Raw genomic sequence first — 11,010 nt, forward strand, 5'->3', positions numbered from 1 at the left:
ATGGCGTTTCTGTGTGCTGCTCTGGTTCGCCACATTACCCGGAAGCTGTCTGCAGACAAACGCCTGCTCCCTCGGCCTATAGAGCCAGATGAGCGCGCAACCCCAGAGTCGTCCATGACTGGACCTAACTGTCAAGGGTACCTTTAAAAGGTAAAAGGTACCCCTGACCATTAGGTCCAGTCGTGACCGACTCTGGGGTTGCAGCACTCATCTCGCTTTATCGGCCGAGGGAGCCGGCGTACAGCTTCCGGGTCATGTGGCCAGTATGGCTAAGCCACTTCTGGCAAACCAGAGCAGCGCACGGAAACACCGTTTACCTTCCTGCCGGAGCGGTACCTATTTATCTACTAGCACTGGTGTGCTTTCAAACTGCTAGGTGGGCAGGAGAAGGGACTTAGCAATGGGAGCTCACCCCGTCGCGTGGATTCGAACCGCCGACCTTCTGATTGGCAAGCCCTAGGCTCTGTGGTTTAACCCACAGCGCCACCCGCGTCCCTAGGGGTACCTTTACCTTTAAGTTAAATGTGGAGAAGAGCTGCTGCCAGTCTGAGTAGGCAATATTGGCCTTGGTTGACAAACTTCCTATGTCCCATTGAACCCTGTGGCACTTTGTTCTGAGTAAACCTTCGCAGGAGTAGCCAGCTGGCTTCCCCCATTGTTCAGAATTTGATACAGATAGTGGATTGTCGGCCTTGATGGTGGCTGGGAAACAGTGGTCAGGTAACGATAGCTGAAGCTGCTGTCGCCCCATCTGCTAAATTCCACTCCAGCTAAATTTGGTATTTTGACTTTCTTCTCCTTTGAGGTCGTCGGCTCAGGGGTTTCCAGCATGTTTGCCCTGTGCATAGGTCACACCAACAGCTTCTGCCGTGCGGTTGTGTTTGCGTCGGCCTGCGTGGGACTACAGGCCTTCAACCACAGGTAATAGTGGAACACCTTCTCAGTCCAGAAGCGCTCTTGGGGACCCGAAAGGCTAGCCATGGTGGTGGGATTGGGTTGCGGAGACCTGAGTTCAGATCCCTGGCCAGCCATGGAAGGTGCTGGCTGGACCTCAGCTTGGCCTGCTTCGCAAGGCAGTTGTGAGGTTGTACTGCGCCGCGTTCCTTGGAAGAAAGATGTGATGAGTCGGAGTGGGGAACCTTTGTTTTGCGAGCCGATTGCAGCCTACCAGGCCTCCCCAATTAGTTCTGCAAGGCTGTTCTCCCTAAGTCCTCACCTGCGACGCCAGGTATGGGGCAGGTAGAGGCAATGTTGCGGAAGGCAGGACTGAGCTCCCCATGCATCAGCTGATCATGGAATTGTAGAGTTGGGACCCCAAGGATCATCTCGTCCAACCCCCTGAAATGCAGGAATCTCCGCCAAACATCCATGGCAGGCGGGCACCCAACCTCTGCTTAAAAACCTCCCAAGGAAGGAGAGTCCACAACCTCTCGTGGGAGTCCACTGTGGAACAGCTCTTACTGCCAGAAAGTTTTTCCTGATGTTTAGTCGGATTCTCCTTTCCTGCCACTTGAAGCCATGGGTTCGAGTCCTACCGTCCAGAGCAGGAGAGTTCGGTCATGCTTGCTTCGACTGCCCTAGCCAATCCTTGCTGGGAACGGTCTGGCCTGCCCAAAGCTTGCAGAAAGCAGGATTGAACTGTGTGGGGAGTTCAATCTCCTGCTAGTGCGTGAGCATCTACCCTTAGGTTTTCATTCTTTCTTCAGCAGGGTTCCTTTTCCAGAAAACTTTTCCTGCATCTTTTACTTCTTTGCAGCAGCAGCATTCCAGCTCTCTCTTAGTCGGGGGGTCAGCAAACTTTTTCAGCGGGGGCCGGTCCACTGTCCCTCAGACCTTGTGGGGGCCCGCACTATATTTTGAAAAAATAAAATAAAAAATGAACGAATTCCTATGCCCCGCAAATAACCCAGAGATGCATTTTAAATAAAATGATACATTTTACTCAAGTAAAAACACACTGATTCCCGGACCATCTGTGGGCCGGATTTAGAAGGTGATTGGGCCAGATCCGGCCCCCGGGCCTTAGTTTGTCTACCCATGCACTTAGTGAAATTCCCGTAACAGGAATAAACACCATTGGGTTCTGCTTCTAAGAGTCTTTATTATTTACAAAAGCTTTACACTGGTCATGAATAAAGAAAAATAAAGAAAGAAACATAATCTTTTTCTCCTTTAGCCATCCAGCCAGAGACCTAATGCTGACTCATTCACCTGCTCACTTACACTGACCCAGACTTAGTTGATCACATGTCCTAATAAGGACACCTGTTGCTGGGAAAATTTTCCGTTGCCTAGCAACTTCTTCAAGACCATTTTTCAAATTTCTTCTAGAATATTCCAACATCTCCCCACCCCGCATGGGCCAACTTTGACAAGTGATTGCTCAGTCTGCTTGTCAATCACCTGGTACCATTATGATGCGAAACAAAGTGCTGTATTTTTCGTTCCATAAGACGCACCTGACCATAAGACACACCTAGTTTTTAGAGGAGGAAAACAAGGGGGGAAAATATTCTGAACGAAACAGTACATGTATGATTTTTGTGGTTCATTCTGTGGCCACAGACATGTGATTGGACAGAGAGTTTGGGGTAGCCTAATGCAAAAATCCTGAGAATGCATGTGGATCCGTGCTTTGTAACCACGTTTTTGCACCATTGTGGCCCCATAAAACAGTGGATGCGTGCTTTTTTTGGTGCAGGCTGTAGCCATGGACATGCTATGTGATCTGGTGGTGAATGTGGGGTGACCCAGTGCAAAAATCCTGAGGATCCATGGGCTTTTACCTCCCCCCTCCCAGGCAGCCTCCTTTATCGCTAGCCTCCCTTATCTCCCTCCCCGATCACTTGCCGATCAGCTGTTTCCTTTCAACACTCTCTTCCTTCTTGTTTGCCTTAGTGTCTTTTCCTTAGCTAGAGCAGTTTTTTGCTCCTCCTTTTCTTCTAATTTCTCTCCCCATTGCTTTAGTCTTCCTGTCTCCTCTCCTTGCAAGTTTGCTGTCTTTACCTCCCCCCCCGTCCCCCAGCAGCCTCCTTTACCAGCAGCCTTATCTCCCTCCCAATCGCTTGCCGATCAGCAGCTTTGTTTCAACACCCACTTCCCTCTTTCTAAAAAAAAAAAGCATGATCTGCTTTTTGCCCCATGGGCAATTTGGCTCCAGGGACCACGCATTCGCTCCATAAGACGCACAGACATTTCCCCTTACTTTTTAGGAAGAAAAAAGTGTGTCTTATGGAGTGAAAAATACAGTAAGTAGTTTTGTCCCCCAGCCGGTACTGGCCTGCAGGGATGGGTAAAATAAAGATCTGGCCTGCCCCTCCCAAAAAGGTTCCCCACCGCTGTAATAAATAGTAGCTTGCTTTCTGAGTCATGCCACTCTCTGAAACAGGAAGTGCAGGTTTGCAACCAAAAGTGCTATAAATATGGTAGCTGCTTCTCAAATATTGCAGCTGTCTCATTCACAGCTTCCTTCCCCCAGCCTTGGTCTCAGTTCATATTCTTTCCTCTTCTTTCCCTCCCCTGAACAGTGGCATCTCAGTCAATATACAAGACCTGGCTCCTTCGTGCGCTGGTTTGCTGTTTGGTGAGGATAAATTATATATTACAAATTTTATATTCAACAAGGAAAACAAAGTATCACATTTTAATATTATGAAGGTATCAGAGACCAGGAAAAGTGAACCAGTTTCTGTGGTATTTACTGGCATTCCTGTATTAGATAGGGATGAATAGGAATTTCGGTGTCTTCACATTTCTGCACCAGACGGAAAATTGGTCAGCTGCAGAGCGCTCCCGTTGCATTCACGAAAAACAGCAAGGGGAGTGACACGCAGGGCTTTTAAAATTGTTTTTATTTTGAAATTTTCTTGGGTTGCCAGAAACGAAATGAAACGAAAAACAACCCAGACATTTGGCCAAATTTTTAAAATCCGCCCAAACAGAAAAATTCTGAGAAAGAGGACATGTCCTGGGAAAAGAGGGCATGTGGTAACCAGGCCCGAAAGAGGGGACGTATCCTGGAAAAAGAGGACATATGGTAGCCCTAATTTTTGCAAACTTGCATTTAGATGCCAAATTGTGTGCACCACCAGCAGAGGGGAGCCAAAGTAAGTTAGGGAAGGCTTTGTTTGACAAGATGAAATATACTCGGAGTCGAGAGTGGATTTCATGCTCTTTATTCAGCTCATAGTGGTGAGGAGGAATGGAAGTTCCCCCAGAATGTCTGCTTTATATACGTTATTTACACAATGGGCCCCACGTGATTGGCTAATTCTGGCATTCACCTGTAGGCCAATCAGGTTGTGGATTCACTTCCACCTAGAGCTGGATTGGGTGGCTCCTGTGGACCAATCAGACTGCTGCATTCTGAGTCCTATTGTTCTAGGACCAATCAGACTGCTGCATTTTGGATCCTATTCAACTCAGTACATAGCAGAAGAGCTGCGTGAAAAGTGACTTGGGGGAGATGTACCCTGAGAGATCAAGAGGGAAAGCCAGTTCAGGACGTAGGGATGAGCTTGTACAGATCACATGTCAGCATATGAGCTGCGTGAACCAGTGGAAATGGGTCAGTGGGGCACAGGATTCAACCACGGTTGGGGGAGGGACCTGTGCCCCCCCCTCAGTTAAGAAAACTTAAAAGGTTCAGCCTTACCTACTGTTAGTATTCCAGTAATTTGTAAGAAAGGACCATCCATTAATAAACTTCAGGTCTTCATTGACTTCCTGAGAACTGGGGTGTCCCAGGGCTGCAGAAACTACAACTAATCCAGAATGCGGCAGCTAGACTGGTGACTGGGAGTGGCCGCATAACACCGGTCTTGAAAGACCTACATTGGCTCCCAGTACGTTTCCGAGCACAATTCAAAGTGTTGGTGCTGACATTGAAAGCCCTAAACAGCCTTGGCCCAGTATACCTGAAGGAGCGTCTCCACCCCCATCATTCTGCCCGGACACTGAGGTCCAGCTCTGAGGGCCTTCTGGCAGTTCCTACCCTGTGAGAAGCCAAGTTACAGGGAACCAGGCAGAGGGCCTTCTCGGTAGTGGCACCCAGCCTGTGGAACGCCCTCCCATCAGATGTCAAAGAAATAAACAACTATCTGGCTTTTAGAAGACATCTGAAGGCAGCCCTGTTTGGGGAAACTTTTAATATTTGATGAATTATTGTATTTTAATATTTTGCTGGAAGCCGCCCAGAGTGGCTGGGGAAACCCAGTCAGATGGGCGGGGTATAAATAATAAATTATTATTATTATTATTATTATTATTATTATTATTAAAACAAATAAGCAATTCAACAACATTTCAATTTTAGCAATCAATCACTCCATCTGCAACTTCCCCTCCCTCCATGGTTCCCCCTATAATATTTTTCAATTCAGATTTTCTGTAAAAAAACCATTCAAAAATTGATGGGATTTGTGACGTTTTCCCACGCCCAGCAGTACAGACTGATGCGCTTGCAAGTAAAAGGACATCCCTTGTTTTTAAGTGAAATGGCAACCCAGACAAAGGGGTTAGAGAAAGGAACAGCGCACCCTTTCCCAACCTGGTGCTCTCCAGGTAATTGGACTACAACTCCCATCATCCCTGATCATTGGCCATGCTGGCTGGGGATGGTTGGAGTTTGAGAGTCTACCCAACACCTAGAAAGTTGCAGGATTCTCCAACCATGGATTAAAGGCATTGTGCATTTTTTCAAAGCCATGCCTCAGTTTCATTTCTTCCTCTCCACAGGTGTGGCAAATACCGGTGGGGCCTTACTAGGTAAGTGATTGTTCAGGAATTTGCTCCATTAAGTCTGTCCATACAAAGGACTGGTTTGTTAAACAGTCCCTTAGCACAAAGAACCCTGGGGATTTTGGCCCTCTGAGGATGGCCAGGGAGCCCTGACAAATAATTTATGTACAGTGGTACCTTGGTTCTCAAACTTAATCGATTCCAGAAGTCTGTTCCAAAACCAAAGCGTTCCAAAACCAAGGCCTGCTTTCCCATAGAAAGTAATGCAAAATGGATTAATCCGTTCAGACTTTTAAAAACAACCCCTAAAACAGCAATTTAACATGAATTTTACTATCTAACGAGACCATTGATCCATAAAATGAAAGCAATAAATAATGTACTGCAGTCACACAATCAGTCAATCAGTAACTGAACTGCAAAATTACAAAATGCAAAAATGCAAAATTAATAGCAAAAACAGACAGACCTCAGTGTAACATTCAAAATGGAAGTGTGGCACTCAAAACAGTGCATGTTTGGCTTCCGGAAAAAGTTCACAAACTGAAACACTTACTTCCGGGTTTACAGTGTTTGAGTTCCAAGTTGTTTGAGTACCAAGGCATTTGAGAACCAAGGTACAACTGTAATTGAATTAAAGGGTGCCCCAGACTCCTTAGTTAACTCCTTAGCTTCTGGAGTGGTGGAGTAAGGGGTTTTGGTCATTACCTAGCCAAAATATTAGTGGAGCTGGATATGGAGCTTGTGGAATTCATTAAGGGCCCTGTCTACCTACGCTCCTCCTGCAAAAAATTAATAAATCAAGGACTGAACAATTCTTAAAAGCTTTGTGGGGGATGGGAGGGAGCAAACCGTGACCGCCAACCTAAGTGTAAAGATAGTCAATGTACAGTGGTGCCTCGCAAGACGAAATTAATCCGTTCCGCGAGTCTCTTTGTCTTGCGGTTTTTTCGTCTTGCGAAGCACGGCTATTAGCGGCTTAGCGGCTATTAACGGCTTAGCGGCTTAGTGGCTTTAAGAAAAAGGAAACAAACTCGCAAGAACTCGCAAGACGTTTCGTCTTGCGAAGAAAGCCCATAGGGAAAATCGTCTAGCGAAGCGACGCAAAAACCCTTTCGTCTTGCGCGTTTTTCGTTTTGCGAGGCATTCGTCTTGCGGGGCACCACTGTATTTGCAGCGCATCTTTTTACTGTATTTTTATTTGTCGAGATTTCCATACAACTCGATTCGCAAAAACCTTCCAAGCAGTTTGCATGAAACGGCATATTAATTAAAAAATGCCGATAAAAATCAACATTAAAAACAGATTAAAATGTAAATATAAATCACATCGGCGGTTTTCAAACAAATCTATGTAATAATGTTATATATGAAAATGGCAAGGTTTGTAGAAGTGACTCTTCTGCAGGTCAAAGCAGTTGACTGGGTTCAGGAGATCTTTCAAGTAAACTGGTGTAATCAAATCAATAGGGATTTTGGTTTTGGTTTGGTTTTTTACCCCATGAGCAAAAAAACCCAAGAGACTAATTGTATGGATTTTTTTTAAAATTGCCAATATGTTCCCTTTCTTTCTGCACGTAGGTGTTGTTTGTGTGTACCTAGCCGGACATCTGATCGAAATCACCGGTTCATGGGTATCTGTTTTCAATCTTGTGGCAGCAGTAAACGCCTTTGGACTTTGCACTTTCCTCATCTTTGGGAAAGCTCACAGAGTGGACACAGACTCTGCTTTTGTAGAACTGTAGGGACCAAGATTTAGACAGGACACAAAGTCTGGAATGGGAGAACGCAGAATTTAAACAGGACACCGAGATAGTTTTTATGGATGAAGAAATGGATGAAGAATGAATGAAGAAATTGACAAATGGATATCCAGTGGCTTACTGATATTTTCAGTTCCATCAATGTGCACCCACAAAAGACCACTGCAACAGAGTTGTGGCTACATAACGTTGTCCCAGGAAGAGCAGAGTCAAGGCCTAATCTGCCCGTTAAAAAGAGAAATTGTTTTCTGCAGCCTTAACATTGGTCTTCCAGGTCGCAGCTGAAGTGTTTGTGAAACCTGCAGTTTTTCTGTACCATTTTGATTCTCTGTTCCAGAGACCCTCGTTGGTGGGTCTCCTATCAAAAATGACGCAACGCAGTTGTGAGTTTTCTCAGCCGGTAGACTTCCAGATACATGACTTTGTGTGAGAGCGTGTATGTGAGCAATAATGGGTTAGTTGTTTTTCTTTCTTCTCAGTTCTTAGATGACATCCTGACAGTTTTCTCCAGGGAAGAGTTCCTGTTGTTGCGAGGGAGGGATATATTTCCTGCACACACCAGTATTATTATTTTTTTTAATCTCTAAGGAAAATGTGAATTTAGGCCTCTCTGCACTGCCAGCAGGTAGGCTTGCCACTCAGTCAGCATTTTAACTGGTTTGACTGGTAAAACCGTGTCCTCTCAGAAAACCAGGACTGGGCTCTGAAAAGTCAGTAAACTCTGGATTCTGCCAGACTCTGCCCTTAAACCTGCCAGATTCCATGTGGGCTCTGGCTCCTCCCACTGGTCCTGTTAATGTATTTTTTGTCTAGGTCAGGGTTTCCCAAACTTGGGTCTTTGGACTACAGTTCCCATCAACCCTAGCTAGCAGGACCCGTGGTCAAGGATGATGGGAACTGTAGTCCAAAAACTGCTAGAGACCCAAGTTTGGGAAACCCTGGTCTAGGTTGAAGTGCTCTGGTGGAATTGGCTAGTACCTGTAACGTCACTAGAGATAGGCAACAATTTCCCCCCTTTATTCCAGAACCATTCCATTTTGCTTAGTGTGTGTGTGTGTATTTTAATAGGATGTAGGGATTTTGGTTCATTGTAGGTTGTGTACTGTATTACATAAGCAAAGAAATGAGGACATAGCCACTGGTGGAGAGCTTGCTAGAGGTTCGTGCAAAGGAGAAAATGTAGTTGCAATATTGTTTTATATATAATGCACAGTGAGGCCATATAGATTTCCTGCTAGCTCTCACTTTCTTCCAAGGGCTGTGGGGCAGTAGCCCTAGGAATTTGAAAGAGGAATGTGGATCCATAGAGTGTCTTATGAGAGTCCCTTTAACTAGAGGAGCATGAAAGCTTTGAGCCTTCAGCATAAAATAGTGTACTGGGCTTCTTGGGAGAGAGCTGTTCGACACTTCTTCCCCATTTCAGATGGAAAATGTGTTGGGGTAAGTCAAGGGAAAAGCACCTTCTGTAAAATCCTGAGTTCTCTACCTTTCGTCTCTACAAGATTCCCTGTATATATATTTCATTGGTGTTTACGTGAACTGAGAATGTTAAAAGAACTGAATGTTAGTCCTTAACTCACCCTCTTGTGCCTTAAGTCTGCAATTGCTGGAAGGAGCAAAAATCTGGGCGTCCTGGCGGTCAGGCCCAGGGATGGCTTCGGTCCATGTTTCTGACACCAGCGGTGGGAAGAATTCTGCAGACAGCACTCCGCCTGAAAAACTTAATATGGGGTCGCATTTGCTCAGAATGAACCCACTGAAACTAAACATGACTAAGCTAGGCCCATTAATTTTATTAGGCCTTCTTTGAGTAAAACTTGGTGGAATACTACCCTGTGAGTCTGATCCCAAGACTCCGCTTTGAATGTTCCAGGAACTAGCAGACAAGCAAAGTTTGAATTTCTCAGAGATCTCTGTGGAGCTGTTAAACGCCAAAATTAATGTTATGGTTAATGCACAGCTGTGTGTCTTAGTGCCGCCCATTTCTTAGTAACATCTGGTGCAGCTGTGGGGAGTCTTTGGTCCTTGAGATGTTGATTAACTACAAGTCCCATCATCCCCAGAGGTGTCGGGAGTTGTAATTCAGCAACATCTAGTACATCTTACTGTGTCCTGAAACCCTGATATCCCATGTCTTCTCCTATTCCCCATCACTAGCAGACAACGATGTGGTGAAATTCAACATGTCCGTGCATCAGGACTTGCAGCTAGGTTGTACTATAGACAGAGAGGGTGAGAAGCAGCTGTTTGTTCCCTGCAATGCCCTGTGTATTTTCACATTACAATACTTGAAAGTGTCCCCCTGCCCGTTACACTCAATGGCAGCTACCAGTTGTGTTCAAGTGACCTCATCTGTTTTCCTTTTGTAAATGTAGCATTTATTTACGTGGATGCGATCTATACAGGTGTTTCATACGGTCTGCGCCTTTTGAGACAGCGATCCTTTGGTCCCTGGTCCATGGGTGGTTTTTGAAAGAGAAACACCGCTAGGCTTGGGTTGTTGTTGTTTTTTGCCTGAATCTCATCAGCCCAAAATAAAGGAGACAAAACCACCCGTCGTCGTCTTTAAATGAGCAAGGTCTGTGTTGCTCTGCCAATAATTAAGCAGGAATTCAATTAAGCGGAATTTGAATCGCGTACAAAATCTGGACGCCCGTAATGACCCGCTTTTGATACTTCATTATAACTGTGCCTCAGGAGTGCGGGATCTTTTTCAGGGCCGCATAACTCTGCTAAGTAGCCTCCCAGGGGCCACTTGGCAGTGATGGGCGGGGCCAGAAGCAAAAGTGGGAGTAGCAGTGAATGCACATTTTACCTTGGCTGGCTTCTTTCCAGACTTGCACAGCTCCCTCTGTCCTCCACTCAGGAAGGAAGAGTCACTGTCAGAGCTCTAACCATCACACGGTAAACCGTAATGCCAAGAAGTGAGAGACCAGACAAAATATACACTTCAGGACTGATTGCCGCTACGCGTACTTTGGGGGAATGTTCTTAAGAACAAGGAAAACTGTGTTATAACTTGAAGTGGCATGGCACTGCATCTATCCCAGGGTTGAGGCGGCTGTGCTGAGGATGATGGACTACAAATCCCATCTTTCGACATTGGTCATGCTGCCTGGGTCTGATGGGATCAATATCTGGAGGGCTTAAGGTTCCCCATCCCTCATCTGTACTTTTGAATAAAAGTAGACACAGAAACATGCCTTTCTCAAGCGGTGCGCCGCGGTGCCTCCTCGTGAGTAAATTTACCTGTGTGCGAAGCGCAGCAGAAGGATGGATTGAAGGATTGGGAAACTGCCGGAATAGCTGCAACGCAAACCTTCATTGGTTTTAAACGGCCATTGCTCCCCTCCCAAAGCTTCGTGTGGTGCTGATTGTTTTCGTTTGGAGATCTCTCTCCCGAGAAAGTTGCAATGTCCAGGGTTCCCTGTGGAAATGGAATTATTAAAGCAGTTTTAAGTGTGTGGATATGCAAATGTGCCTCACATTGAAAATCTTTTGTACAACT

At 45.7% G+C, this 11,010-nt stretch overlaps 1 protein-coding gene across 1 annotated transcript in view; it reads left to right on the top strand.

Moving 5' to 3' along the window:
• SLC17A9 (solute carrier family 17 member 9) overlaps positions 1–10,054 on the top strand; it is a 33,332-nt gene extending 23,278 nt beyond the window's left edge. Inside the window, exons 10-13 of the mRNA XM_083618889.1 lie at positions 806–921; positions 3,528–3,583; positions 5,737–5,766; positions 7,321–10,054. Coding sequence (XP_083475015.1) covers positions 806–921; positions 3,528–3,583; positions 5,737–5,766; positions 7,321–7,484 — 366 coding nt within the window. The 3' untranslated portion in view covers positions 7,485–10,054. The remainder of the gene's footprint in view (positions 1–805; positions 922–3,527; positions 3,584–5,736; positions 5,767–7,320) is intronic.
• The last annotated feature ends 956 nt before the right edge of the window (positions 10,055–11,010 follow it).

This window comes from Podarcis filfolensis (genome assembly GCF_964270895.1).
Source record: "Podarcis filfolensis genome assembly, chromosome: 6".
NCBI lineage: Eukaryota > Metazoa > Chordata > Lepidosauria > Squamata > Lacertidae > Podarcis > Podarcis filfolensis.